This window comes from Corapipo altera, unplaced genomic scaffold, assembly GCF_003945725.1.
Source record: "Corapipo altera isolate COAL_440 unplaced genomic scaffold, ASM394572v1 349, whole genome shotgun sequence".
Lineage (NCBI taxonomy): Eukaryota > Metazoa > Chordata > Aves > Passeriformes > Pipridae > Corapipo > Corapipo altera.
In genome coordinates, this window is record NW_020884997.1 from 678,276 (window position 1) to 692,793 (window position 14,518).

Genomic DNA, 14,518 nt, shown 5'->3' on the forward strand with positions numbered 1-14,518 from the left:
GATTCTAAGAGCAAAACCGTTCTGACTCGTTGCTCAGAAATAGCGGATGAAATCCTCAGCTCCAGCCAAGCAAGGGAATGGCGCAGCCCAGCCCTGCCCTGCCCTGCCCGGTGCTCAGGGAACACACAAACAGCTGCCTCCAACATCCCTGGCCTGACACACCCGGGATCCTGTGCCAGGCAGGACCGGGGAGCCGAGGGCAGCTCCAGTGCCCCTGGCCCTGACAGTGACAAGATCACAGGCAGGGTTCTTTTTAAATAATAATTAAAAAAAGTATAGCCAGGGCTGGACCCTCCCAGCTCCAGGATCTGGGGAATCAAACAGGAAACTTAAAAACATTCATTACCTTTTCTTTCCCAACCTGCTGTTTCCAGAGGAGTAGCCCAGCTCTCCAGCTCTGGAGCACTGAGGCAGGAGCAAGGGAGAAGGACAGAGACAGCTACAGCTCAGGGATTCACAGCTCCAGGGATTTGTGGCCCCGAGCATGTCCCTGAAGTGGCTGTAAAGCAGGATCACAGTGTCACCAAAAGATGAGGGTTTCTAGAACCAGCCGGAACTCTCTTATGGTAGAAAGAAAGGCTCAAATAAACTTATCAGTTAAAAAATATTTATTTAACGTGAGCTTTTGTACCCGACGAATGCACACGTCCGTGCAAGGTTCAGCAGCAAAAGAAACAAAAATTTAATAAACAGTGATTCCATCCTGGGGACTTGCTTTCATCCAGTTACAATATGGAATACGAAGGCTGGAGGAAGTTCCTGGATTTGGGCTTGGGCAGTGCCATCATGCCCAGCCTCCCAGCAGCTCCCTGCGTGGCACCCACACTGCAGGATGTGAAGCTGGGGCTGGAGGAAGCCTGAGCCTTCGAGCTCTGTGGCTTCTTGGTCCTTCTGTACCTGCTGTAGCCACTGCAAAATCAGAGAGAAGGTGTGTGTGACACACTGCATCACCTGCCCTGTCCCCTGCACCAGGCTGCACCCACATGGGCACCACCATTTTCCAGAAGACTATGTGATCATTTTATAATATTTATTTTTAACACACATGGCTGCAAAACTACCTCTGAAATGGAAACTGAGTGCAGCTGTTGCTCTGGGACGTGCCCAACACGACTCCAATTAACCCAACTAGAGCATCAACAGCAAGTGACACTTTGGGGTCAGCAGCAGTTAATGACAAATATTTCAGTAGAAGGGAAGGAGCCAAGGGTAGAGCAAGACCTGCTGAGCTGGGAGTGGCCATCTGCTATCATAAACAAGAGGCAGAATGAGGGAAAACAGGGCAGGGAAAGGGAAATCCTCGGAAGTGGCGGATCTGCCCTAGAAGTTTAAGACCAAGCAACACCAGATGCAGGTATTGCCTTGTTTGGCACAATCAGAGCAAGAATTTGAATTAATTCAAATATTCCATCAAATCTTTAAAGTTTTAAGACCTCTTTACGATTCCAAGGAAGAAATCCAGTCAGCCTACTAATGCTGGTTATGGCAGCACACTGAAATTCGGTGTCTCTGCTTAGCTTGTGCCACTCAAGTGTGAGGATAACTGTTAAATATCCTTCCTCACCAGCTTTTTAAACCAAAATGCAGAAGAGCAAGTGGAGCAGCTGTTACCAGGCACCTGGATAAGTTTAACACCATTGCTTAAGTCCATACTTAAGTAACTGCAGTGGGATAACTGCAATTCTGGGATCATCATCATGCTGATCTGGGCAAAGAGAAGTGACAAGTGACCACAGACACGTACCCTCTGGGCTGAAACTGCTGGCTGCCAGCAGCACTCGTCTTTTTCCTCTTGGAGTCTCTGGAGTTCGCCGGCCGTTTCCTTTTCCTCCTCTGGTTTGTGTTATTGCCAAAATAGCTGGAGGTTGTACCTGCATCTTCTTCTCCATCGCTCCCAGGAGTGCTGGTGCTCCCTGTGGCTGTGTTGGCACCTGAGCCAGCAGCATCTTCTACAGACAGACAGAGAGGTAAAACTGATTCAACCGAGGTATCACCTGGGCCAGTCAGACTGTCCCCAGAACACACTGATGGTACCAAAACACCTCTCCTGGCTGTTCCACATCTCCTCTGCACTGCCCTCATCCCGAGTCTTTCAGAGATACACCGAATTTAGTAGGAAGGTAGCAAAGACCTTGGTATGTTCTAAAAGTGTGGGATTGCTCCCTTCTGTAATTATTAGCCTGTAAGAATTAGCTATTTGTAATTAAAATAAGGTAACTTTTGAATCAAGCATCTGCCAGAGGAGGAGAGAAGGGCACTGCACAGGAGAGCACACGCTGAGGTCCCAAGCACACTGCACCTGGGAAGGAACGTTCCGAGTACTTCTCCATCACTTTGATTATTTCTGCACCGTATTTCTCCAGTTTGTCTTCTGTGACACCATCGATCTGCAGCAAAACCTCCACGTCTGAGGACAAGGTTTCTGTAACAGAACAAAGGACCCCTTACACATGTCCAACAAGTAACTCTTTATAAAGAACTGCTGGAGGAAATTAATTCCTTTCCATACCCCCCCTATGCAGAAGCCCTGAAGGACTTCCTAGTAACTCAGCCTTACCTGCTATTTTCTTTAGGGTGGAGGTACTGAAAATATTGAAGTAATGCACATCAAAGACTTTGCCCAGCATTTTGCACGTGTCTGTGAGTTCACTGAGGCACTGTTTAACCACCTCTTCCCGCTGGGACATCTTTGCCATGGAAGCCCTTTGCCTTCTGATAGCACTGGCACTCTCTGTCTCGTGGAACTCCACCTGTTAAAAGGAGCCATCGATAACACCTGTCAGGGAGTTCCTGCAGAGCTTGATTGATAACAGAGGAACACAGCAAAGGAAAGAAAGTATCCTTTAATGGACCACAAAAGCTATTTATCCAGTATATGCTTTTAAAGTGATTTTTTACAGGCTACTCATTCACCCTCAAGTTTCTCCTAGAAAGAACTGGCAGAGTTTATACAGAGGGAAAACCTCTTGAGAGCCCAGTTCTCAGCTGGCTTCAAACAGAGGTTACTGGGGTAATGCTGAGGGCTCTGCTCTGCTCCAAACACAGCACTAATGAAGAAGCATTGCCTCAAGCAATCTGGGACTGTTCCATGGCCTTCTTGAAGTGCATCTTCCATCAGAGCTCACCAATGACTGGGAAAAACAGAGCAGAAAAATCCAGGAGAAAGAAGGGAGTGCTGGTCCTTCTTTCCTTTTTAGCCAGCTTTTTGTGGGGGTCAGAACTTTCCTTCATTGTCCAGCTGGAATCAGATGGATGAGGGAGAAGAGAAAGATTTAAACCTCTCCAAGCCTCTCAAACTCACCTTTTGCCCCACAACATTGTCATTGGAATACTGGGCTAGGAATCACACATGTTGGATTTTGTTCCTGCCCTTCAGCTGGAGGCAAACTGTTGTTTTAGCTATCCAGGGGGACATTCCAGGAAAACTGCAGCACATTCCTTAAAACAATACCCTCAAGACACTAAATAAACAGTTACACACCTGCAGTGACCCATCCAGCACAGCCTGAGCTTTCTCTCCCAGAATGACATATGCCACTGCTTGGTCATTGGCTGTGATGTACAAATCCTCATCCAGGATTTTGTCCAGGACCAGTTTTCTAAACAGCCTTTCAGCATTATGCCTGGAATAGGCAGCTCCCTTCCCAAATATTCCAGACTGAATCTTGGCACTCGTTGTACCTGTGCAACAGAAACCCCAGGATAAGCCTGTGATCAGAAAGCCCACGTAGATGTGCATTTGCAGACCCGTGGGAGATTCCCAAGGGAATTCCATAGTCTATTCACATTAAAAAGCCTTTAAGCATCAGAAAACTAATATTATCACTATAGCAACCTGAAATGGATTAAACCTTCCGTTTCATTTATTCTGAATCATTTACCACCAAGAGATTCCTGGGAAGGTTTAATTTTGCAGAACACATGTTCTTTTAAAGCCCTGCTGGCATTGCACAGCCCTCCTGATTCCTGGTCAGGGATTTGTGCACCCGGTTACTCGGGTGTTTCTGGAGGAACAGACTCACCTATGAAGATATCCACCATCATGTTCAGGGTGTACCTGCCCGAGCCTGGGCTCCTCCTCCCGTTCCGTCCCCCCTGCCCACAGTGCTCTCCTATGAACCGAACGATGTTCTTCACATCCTCTGTCACATTCCTTGATTTATAATCCTGTTAAATCAACACTTGATTAGGAAATGCCATTATGCGTTTCTCCTCTAATGCAAGTTGTTACTGACAACCTGTTTTCACTATTGAGCTTTTCCCAGCCGTGAGTTCAGTTTGTTCCAAACAGAGAAACAGTGATTTTCTAGTTAGTAACCTACAGTGATACAGTCACAGGGATTCTGGATTTCATAACACTCTGGAAAATGCAATAACAGTCCAACTGACTACATATAATCCCCATTGTGTTTTTGGTATACAGTGAAAGGCAAGGTTGCTGGATGAACTCTGGGAACTGAGGTAAATCATTTGGAAAGCATTCCTGTAATAATCCTGCTGCCATGACCTAGAACTTATACTTCCAGTATGTATTAAAATGAGAAAACTGGACTGAATATGCATTATTCTGGTCAAATTTAGTTCCAATCACAGCTATGTAAACGAATGCTTCAAACACATCCACAGGTACAAAACTGATCAGGGACCCTTCCCTGCCTGCTTCCACAGCTGCCTTCCCTTCTGCTCCTGCCACTAAGTTTGCTTCAATCCTTGATGCATAACCCCCAGTCTCTGGGCCACCTCCAGCAGTGCACACCTGATGTGGCACTCATGCTGCTCTGGCAGCACAAAGCTGTCCTGAAAACATCAGAACAGGCAGTGAAGGGATTTCCCTGCAGCCACTCCAGTGGATCTGATATTAGCTCCTGCTTCCCACAAGCACTGTAGCCAAGAAAATTGACATTAAGGAACATCCTTGCACCTCTGACAGGAACAGGAGCATCACATGCTCATGGACAGTCTGTAACTCTGCTCTAGGTCAAACCCTGGAAACAACTGGAAGCATCACAAAACGACAGGACATTTATTCCTTTTCCCACTTGCCTTCCCAAGGGCCGTGTAACCATGCAGCTAAACGCAAAATCAGCTTGACAGCACTTTAAATAAAATCTGTGTGGTTTACCTTCTTTCTGCTGCAGTTATCACAAATCACTTCTGGGTGGTCTTTGCAGAAGCTGGGGTTGAAGTTGGTCTCCCCGAAGTAGGCGAGCAGCTGGATGCGGCGGCACTCGATGACGTTCTCGCAGTAGTGCACCATGCTGTACAGGTTGTTGAAGTGGGTCTGCCTCGTGTGGCTGTTCCCATCCTTCTCCACTGAAACACAAAAAGTTCACTTGTTAGACCTGCACCTCTGCGTTTCTGTACATTGTCAGACAAAACACAACATTGGTTTGGCTTAAAAAAGATGAGGGGGTTAGTACAAAACTGACCAGATTTTATCTCTGAAGTTTTAGAAAGTGGAGAAGAAATGAGCCTGGAACGACAAGAGTCAAGAGAAGAATATGTATGATGGGATGAGAGGAAATGGCCTCTTGCACCAGGGGAGGTTTAGATTAGGTATCAGGAACAATTTCTTCATGTCCAGCCTTGGCACAGGCTATCCAGGGCAGTGGTGGAGTCCCCATCCCTGGAAGTGTTTGAAAAACACGCGGGCGTGGCACTTGAAGACATGGTTTAGTGGTGAACATGATGGTGGGGCCGGGCTGACGGTTGGACTTGATGATTTTAAATGTCTTTTCCAACCTCAACAACTCCATGACTCTATAAAGCGAAATGGCTTTGACTAAAATTAAGTACAAGTGACAAAAATCCCGACAGAAGACCATCCAGGGAAAAGTGCCCAGTTCTCCCCTCTTTGCAACACTTAACTACCCATGGCACTTGTAAAAGAGAAATAACAGGGGCTGAATAAAAAAAGAGACCAGCAACAAAGTGACTGCTTTGGTATCACCCCCAAGTTCCAAGAGGAGAACTCACTCAGGATGAGCCTTCTCAGTCTGGTCACGTCGCTGTAGCTGTAGAAGAGCAGGCAGTGAGACATCTCCCCATCCCGCCCAGCTCTGCCAGACTCCTGGTAGTAACCCTCTATGGATTTGGGAAGGGACGCGTGGATGACGTAGCGCACGTCGGGTTTGTCAATGCCCATTCCGAAGGCAATTGTTGCACAAATCACCTGGAAGGAGATCATAATGTTACACAGGTGCATTATGGAAGCTATTCCTGCAGCTCTGCACTGAGACCAGACAGGTGACCAGGGTTAGGAAACCTGGAACCCAGAATGCCAACTGTAACCCTGCAGGACGAGTACAAAACAGCCACATCTCGTCTCCCATCAGAAGAGCTACTCCAGACACAGGGAAACCCCCAAATTCCAGTCTCTGTACAGTCCAGCAGCTGTGCCAGGAGCCCTGCACTGCTCAGGTCCTCCCTCCTGGAGCAGCAGGACACGGTGCAGTACTACAGCCTTCTGTTCTTAGAATTCCCAATAAAAAGGTGTTGCTGTGCCCCAGCAGGTCTGCTGGGATCAGTTATTCAGTACTGCAGCCCACCAGGTGATAACGCTGCACAGCTTCCCTTCCACTATCCCAAGAGGGACAAAAGCGCCCAAAATCTCTTCCCTTTCCCCCTCAGTTTTCCTTTACCTGGCACCCTTCCTGATTGACCCACTTCTGCTGCACCAGGTCCCTGTTGGAGTCGGTGAGGCCGGCGTGGTAGGCCAGGGCAGCCAGCCCCTCCTTCTGCAGGATGGCTGCTGTGGTGTCACACTCGTGCCGGGAAAGGCAGTAGATTATTCCAGAGTCATCTGCAAACAGGTGAGAAAAAGAAATTTGAGTTACAATACAGTTTTAGCCCTTTTCACTTGCTCAACAGTCAAACCTGCCAAGCAGATACTGGCCTATTGTAATAAAGGTAATAATGTAACTGCTTAATTGCAGAGCTTATTTTATTAACATCAGATGGTTTTGTTAGGTTTTCCTATCCAATCTTTTGGGTTTTTTTGTGAGGTAGAATCAAGAAACATTTTCCTTAGTATTGTGCAATCTCAGGATTTAAAATGCATGAATAAAAACTACATAAATCAAGATCTAGAGGAGTTTAGTCGATGCTCTCCAAGGGTACAGCACTGGAGAAGCTCTGAGGGAAGCTTGGTGTTGTCCAGTTCCAGCAGCAGGAGCTGCAGGACTCCAAAGTGAGCCCGGAAAGATGGGAATCCCTGAAGAGAGCTTTGAGGGGAACTACAGATAAGCAAACCAAACACAATTAAACCAGTATGATCTCTATCACTCTGAAGACACCATGCTAAGAGCTCTGGCAGGCTCCAGAAAGATTACTCAGGGACATCACAATAATTTACTTTTCCATCTTAACTTGAACCCTTAACTTTAGGATGGGCATAAATCTGATTATCAATAATATCACTTTGCCTCCAACTTCCTTTTCCTGTAAATATATCATTATTATGGGATTAAAAAAGCTTTTCCTGCCTTAAGAAGTGGTTCATGGAAAGGCCTGCAGGCTCTGTGCCACTCAGTACTCACGGGGGTGATATTTTTTAATCCATTCCAAGCAATCCATCGCCACTTTCTTTGGCTTCTTGGGCAACACATCATATTTCAAGTTATGCCTGTTGAAGCTCATTGTAAACCTAAAACACAACAGTTCATGGGGCTCATCAGCTTTATGGGTGCAGTTACATTCTGCTACAGCTCCCTTCAGCATGCAAGGAAGGGTTTGGCAAGTTTTTTATTTCTTACTTTAATATTTTGCATATAACTCATTGAATTCCATGCATACATTTCATTTAATCAGATAGAGCTACACAAGGATTTCAGATGGGCCTATGATACTTTTCTAACTGAACTAAGTTTTCCACTTAAACTTTCTGCAGCACAAACAGTCGGTTTCAGGCAACTGCTGAGCGACTCACACTTGTGGTTTCAGCATCTCAAGCTGATTCTGGATGTCCTTCTGCACCCGGGGGGTGGCAGTGGCAGTGAGAGCCATCATGGGGACCGAGTGGAACTTCCTGCGGAGCATGTTGAGGCGTTTGTAGTCCTGTCGGAAGTCGTGGCCCCACTGGTTGGGAAACAAAACGTAAGTATAACAGAGTAAAATGCTCCAACTGAGCCTTCTGGCATTTCAAAAAACAAAAGGAGGTTTTACCTGGCTGACACAGTGGGCCTCATCGATAACAAAACGTGCCAAGAGTTTCCTGTCGTAGAGGTTCTCCAGGGCTGACATCAGTCGGCTGCTGGCACACACCTGGGACACACCACCCACGGCACGGGAGAGCAACAGAGCACACTGTCACCTGGCCTGGCTGAACACAGAAGCAGTGTTCCTGTGTTCTGAACACAGCCTTTCTGTGTTCACCTGGCCTGGCTGAACACTGAAACAACTGTTCTGTGCTGCCAAGTTAACCCTGACTGCGCAGGCAGAGCCTGAAGGCAGAAAGATGATGCCAACCAGCTGCGTTTCAAGAAGCAGCTGGTGTGAGATTCCTGTGAGGTTCTGGGATCACCTATCCCAAGGTCCCTCATTCTGAGGAAACTTCAATAAATTTAAATTACTTATGTTGAGAAAGACAGGCAAAGACAATGCTGAAGAAAGAAACATAATCAGCACACTGACCAGTCCCCTCTTACAAAGCTCTTGTGCAATAACATATTTTTAAGGCAGCAAATAATAAACCCCAAGGCAAGCTCTGACAATCTCCTATTACCCTGACAGTGCCATATTCTTCCTGTATTACCCTATTCAGAGCAGCCTGGATTTAGTAGCTGCTGGACAGTGATTAACACTAATATGTAGCAAGACATATTGAAATGGATGGGTATGGGGGTTCAAGTTTAGATTGTACAGACATAGTTCTCATTCTTGGCTAATTACTGATTGAAATTAGTTACAGCTTATAGAGTCTTACTGAAAATTACCTAAACATTATCTAAAAACTGTTTAACAGGGTTTTTCCCCAGAAGCCTACTCCAAGACCAGTGTTTCCCAGCCAATCCCCTCTCCCTGCCCCCACGGTTTTAGGACTCAGGTGAAGTACAAACCTTCTCAGGGGTGACATACAGCAGCTTTATGACAGGGTCCTTCTTGGACAATTGCATGTATATTTTTGAGGCGTCAGCATCTGTCCTGTCACCAGTCAGATATGTTGCAGCAATCTGTATTACAAATATATATATATTGAGTTTTAATACATGCAAAACAGCAGAAGCATCAAATGTAGTCCTACCTGTAGTTACAAACCTGCTCCTAAGCAGTCAGCTTGTGATCTCCTGCACCTGCATTTCTTCCCTCTATGTATTGCTTTCCCAGAGGTGTCTAGCACCTCAGAACCCCCTAACTCAGGAATTGTTAGTGCTTATTCCTGCTGCAGAGCCAGGCTGCTGCTGTTCAGGTGTGCCAATACAACTCTCAGGATTCTCAGAATCAGCATCTGCTCTGGAAAACCCAACTCCAATACCCAACACTCAGGAGGAGCAATAAATCCAGCAGTTACACAGCCAAGATATTCAAGTTCATCCAATTTAGTTCTTCCCAGACAACTTTCTGTGCCTTTCACAGTGTCCATCTAATCAATTTATGCAGTTTATATTCAAGAGACGCAAGATTTGCTGTAAAATTTCAGATTTCTAATCTAGTTACCTGCAGTTTCACTCAATAGAGCTGCTGGAACTTACATCTAAGGTCTTCAGCTTCTGCACTTGATCGATGATCAGCGACCTCAGCGGAGAGATGACGATCGTGACCCCGGCAGAGACACAGGCTGGTAACTGGTAGCACAAGCTTTTCCCACCTCCTGTAAGGATTGGACAGAACACCCCAAGTGTTGGCTATCAAGAGGAAAAGGAGGCAGACTGGAAACCTATTTCTGACTCCCCATTTCACAGCACTTTCAGAAACAATTAACTTACAAAATGACTGCCCCAAAGCGATACCTGTAGGATAAGGAAAAGTTACCACATGAATTACTGTGGAATGCAGAAATTCAATCCCCCTCACTCAAAATACCCCAGTGCAACAACACTCCAGAAATCCTGCAGCCACAGAATTCCAGCAGCACCTCCACAAAGGCACAGGGGAAGAGAAAAGCTTGTCCCAGGCCTTGCAGAAGGAGCAGCAGGTGTGTACCCTGTGCCAGACCCCCCAGGCTGCAGTGGGGTGCTGTGGGGCACATACCTGTGGGCATGAGGATGAAACAGTCCTCCCCCAGCAGAGCAGCATTGATGGCCTCCAGCTGGTTTGTCCGGAAAGAGTGCAATCCAAACTTCTTGTGAAATACATTCCTCATTTCTTCAGAATGGGAAAATTTCATACCCCTGAAACGTTCCAGTGCAGGATTATGAACCGCTGGATCTGGGAGACAAAAAAACGTACTCCAGTAAGTTACAGTATCGAGTTTAGGAAGGAATCCTTCCCTGTGAGGGTGGGCAGGCCCTGGCACAGGTTGCCCAGAGAAGCTGTGGCTGCCCCATCCCTGGAAGTGTCCAAGGCCAGGTTGGATGAGGCTTGGAGCAACCTGGGATAGGGGAAGGTGTCCCTGCCCATGGCAGGGGGTGGGACTAGATGGTTTTTAAGGTCTCTTCTACTCTAAACCCTTCTGTGACTCTGATTTTCACCTCCCCTTTGCCAAACCTGTTCCTACAGTAACCCTAAATGACACTGACCCACCTGTGCCCCAGAGGGATTGGGTTTGCTTCCACAAGTGCCCATTTTGGAACATTTTGCATAAACAGCAAAAGACATTGTACAGCTTTGAATTAACAACTGCAGAATCATTATTTAATTAAAACACAGAAACATTCTTATTTCCAGTTTTAGCAGCTCCATCTTTCAGCAGCCTGAAACCTGCATGGGAAGGGAATAGTCAGGTTTGGCATCACTTGGAGAAAAAAAAAAACAACAAGATGACTTTGCAAAAAGAAACCAAAAGAAACTCCCACATAATCAAAAGGCAATGATGTGATCTGCAGCAGTTACTTGGCCTTACGTTTGAAAAGAAGTAAGTAAGAATTTCAAAAGGGGAAGGCAATAACCCTCACGAGTATATTTACCTGGACGGTTCTTTGTCGCCATCAGGAAGCCTGACTTTGGAGCAGCAGGACTGGATCCCACAGCAGACCCTTTGGCTCTGGACATGATCTTAGACAAGAGGGATTTGGTGGGTGGCCCTTCCCTGATGGGCTGGTACAGCGGTGTCGGTGCTGCCGGAACAGCCACCGGCTCCTCCCAGTCCTCATCAAAGTCATCGATGTCCCAGTGATCCAGGTCAAAGTCGGGGTCGTTGGTACCCAAACTGTTCCCTGCAGGACTGGCCGTGGGAGCCGTGCTCTGAGCTTTCGGGGCTGTGCTGGCCAGGGGCTGGTTCCCACTCCTCATTCCTGGACTTTCACTCCAGCTGCTGTCGCAGGATGGCTCGGGCTGGAGGCTGAGCCTGAGGGAACCTCCCTCCCTGCCACTTCCCGTGGGAAAAGGCAGCGCTGCAGTTCCTGGGCAGGTGATCTCCTCAACACTTTGCTTTGAAGCACAAGAGGTATCCAAGGTTTGATTTGTTTTGGCAGAAAAGTTGCTGGAATGAACAGAAAGCACCGATGGGAGGTTTGTGGGTTTCGGGGAGTTCCTGTCAGAAGTGAAGCTCCAGCTCAAGCCAGAACCTGGAGGAGCAGCAGGACAGGCACCAGGGCCCGGCTCCTTGGGAGCCTTCCAGCTTCTTGGAAAAGTGGTGTTCATGCCATTTTGGTTCAAGCTGACAGAATTAGCCAGCAATTTTCTCCTGGGAGAGACAAAGGATGGAAAAAGGAAAAAAAAATAAATATTTAGCCACAAGCAATGACTTCCCAAGTTCTACAACATCCATTAAACAGTTTTGTCCCTCTGCTATTAAACACTAACATTATGGTGGTTCCACCATGCTCCAAGTCACTGTGTTTGAAAAATATTTCAAACAAATCTAGGGAAAAATAAAAACCACAAGAACAAACTAAGGACAAAATTACAACATATTCTCTACAGAGATAAAATAAAAGAATTCCTAAAATCAGGGAACAGATCCAGGCAAGGTAGAGCATAAAAAGTAAATCCTTAGAGCCACAAGTTAAAAATAAGTAAAAATATACTTTTACCAAATTATGGTTTTAGGTACTTTCCAAGTTCCAATGTCTGACTACAGCAATAAGAAAATAAATTAGTTGTACTGAGAACATTCAGAAAAGCCCATAATCTCAGTCCAGGAAAAAGCCAAATCAAAATCCCAAATCCCAATACTTTGTCTGTGTATTGTGCCATCAGCTGATGCAAGAGGTAAAGCACCAGGCAATAGTCACATTGCAAGGTGACAAGCTCAGGGCTATTAGGAGGAACCACCATCCCTGCAGTCAGTGAGTGAGGCTCAGGGAGGGAACACCAGCTGGGTGCCCGTGGTTACAGGAACTGAGGGTGACACTGGGCAGGTCACAGCACGGCTCCTGCTCCTCCAGAAGCACCTGGTGCCAGGCACCTTCCTCAGACTGGGTGTGGAACTGGATCCTTCCACCTGCCAGAACACTGGGACCGCTAATGCACGCAGCACTTCGGGGTAGTTTCCATCTCCCTTCATCCAGTGCCTTTAAGCTTTTTACCCCCCCTCCACCTCATTCTCCAGTGTGCTGGGGACACCTGCAGGCTGCAGGGGGAGCAGGTCCCTGCTCCACACAGAGCTGTCCCAGCCTACCTGAGGTCCCTGTGCTGGAGCAGGGCTCTGGCACAGGACAGGGCCTGCAGCTCCTGCAGTGGGATGGCATCCACCAGCTCACAGATGGCCTCCATGACCCCGAGCAGCTGCCGGGCCACAGGCACACCTTCACCTGTCACAGGGAGCAAGTTCAGCACAGCAATTGCTATTAGAATAGCTAACAAGGTGATACCACTGGCCCCGAGGACAGCACATTGCAGCAAGTCTAAATAATTTACTTTCAATATATTTTTGTTCCAGTTGGATAAAGAAACTGTTTCTGTGAGCAGGAACTCACAGAACCTACATATCTTTGCCCTTGTCTCTTATTATCCATCTATACATGTTAATTATCCATCTATCTATGTCAATTCTCCACCTATTGATGTTAATTCTCTATCTGTTAGTTAAAGCTCTTGGATTACACGGGGTACACAGGAGAATAATGAATTGCAAACCACTCCCCCAAATCTGAGGCATAACATTCCAAACATTTCATGTACCTGCATCCCCCGCACTGGGATCACCTCCAGCTCCAGGTTCTGTGGGGGGAACCTCCCGTGGCCCGGCCTCGGAGCTGCCACCTGAGCACCTTCCACCAGTGGGAGAGTCTTTGAAAATACTGCTAATTGCAAAAGAAAAAGCCACTAAAACACAGATACTGAGGCACTGCCACAGAACAACAGGATTTAAGATGTGTGCAAAAGATAAATTCCTGAAACCCCAGGGAGAACCCAAGAGCTGAGCAGTCTGTCACCAATCCTGTAGGCCAACATGGAGAATCTTGCTCTGGTACATTTTTCCCCTCCCACTACAAAAGAAAAAGCAACTCTGCTTTTTCTGAAGGAAAAGCCACCTAACACATCAGACGCAAAATAAGTATTTGATAAAGCATTAATTGCAGCTGCCAACCATTAACCTGCCAGACAGCAAAGAGACACAAACTCAATCTGCACCTTTTCAACAAGCAGGAGTTACAGGTCTGTACTGTTCAAACCACCCTACAGACAGATGGTTTTACCAGTGAACTCTGGTTTACCTGACACTTTGTACAGAAGGGGAGAAGGGAGGCAGCTCCTCCTCGGGGGAGGGAGGGATGATGTCCAGCTCATCCTCCTCGAGCTCATCGCCTGCCAACGGCCCGACAGCCTCATCCAATTCTGGGGGGCTGTTCCCAGCCCCCTGTGGCTCCCGGTCCCCACCTCCTTTAGCACCGGCAGCTACAAGAGAATTGAATTGATACTGTTGGGTAACACCGTAAACTCAGCCTAGTACAAACAAAAGAAGGGAAAAAATAACAGCCAGATTTCAAAACAGTCGTTTGATACAGTTTCTGAGCGTTAAAGACAATATTTACCGCTTCCCTTTTTCCCCCCCATTAAAGACAGACGAAGTCTCACAAACCCTCTTTAAAGTGGAAAAGTGATATAACTAACCCTACAGTCACCTGCTTCCAGCCCTGCACCTTCCCAGGCTGGGAGCACCCAAAGGGAATCCAGGTACCCAAAGGGAATCCATGGCTGCTTATCAGACACAAGGACACAGCTCCCTCTGATTCCTGGCAAACCCATCCCTCTGAGCGCAAACACAATTTTTTCCAGCTCTCCGGTACCTTCAAATAACTCGTTACCTGGGCGAGGCTCTGCCCTGTCCTCCTCCAGAACCAGGTCGGCAGGTGAGTCCTCGAGGCAGATCACGGACTGCTGTGAGCAGGGGCGCGGCTCAGCCTGGGGCAGTGCCTCAGCCCCGGGCAGTGCCTCAGCCCGGGGCAGTGCCTCAGCCCGGGGCAGTGCCTCAGCC

General features: G+C 47.3%; 1 protein-coding gene across 1 annotated transcript in view; it reads right to left on the bottom strand.

The window, feature by feature from the left end:
• Positions 1 to 725: 725 nt before the first annotated feature.
• Positions 726 to 14,518, bottom strand: part of BLM (BLM RecQ like helicase) — a 14,021-nt gene continuing 228 nt past the window's right edge. Inside the window, exons 2-21 of the mRNA XM_027666753.1 lie at positions 14,349 to 14,445; positions 13,758 to 13,938; positions 13,222 to 13,340; positions 12,719 to 12,851; positions 11,064 to 11,782; positions 10,189 to 10,365; positions 9,690 to 9,808; positions 9,057 to 9,170; positions 8,164 to 8,262; positions 7,928 to 8,076; positions 7,539 to 7,645; positions 6,642 to 6,802; positions 5,977 to 6,172; positions 5,123 to 5,313; positions 4,023 to 4,167; positions 3,482 to 3,681; positions 2,558 to 2,750; positions 2,300 to 2,422; positions 1,745 to 1,949; positions 726 to 909 (exon numbers count right to left, since the gene is read on the bottom strand). Coding sequence (XP_027522554.1) covers positions 726 to 909; positions 1,745 to 1,949; positions 2,300 to 2,422; positions 2,558 to 2,750; positions 3,482 to 3,681; positions 4,023 to 4,167; positions 5,123 to 5,313; positions 5,977 to 6,172; positions 6,642 to 6,802; positions 7,539 to 7,645; positions 7,928 to 8,076; positions 8,164 to 8,262; positions 9,057 to 9,170; positions 9,690 to 9,808; positions 10,189 to 10,365; positions 11,064 to 11,782; positions 12,719 to 12,813 — 3,177 coding nt within the window. The 5' untranslated portion in view covers positions 12,814 to 12,851; positions 13,222 to 13,340; positions 13,758 to 13,938; positions 14,349 to 14,445. The remainder of the gene's footprint in view (positions 910 to 1,744; positions 1,950 to 2,299; positions 2,423 to 2,557; positions 2,751 to 3,481; positions 3,682 to 4,022; positions 4,168 to 5,122; positions 5,314 to 5,976; positions 6,173 to 6,641; positions 6,803 to 7,538; positions 7,646 to 7,927; positions 8,077 to 8,163; positions 8,263 to 9,056; positions 9,171 to 9,689; positions 9,809 to 10,188; positions 10,366 to 11,063; positions 11,783 to 12,718; positions 12,852 to 13,221; positions 13,341 to 13,757; positions 13,939 to 14,348; positions 14,446 to 14,518) is intronic.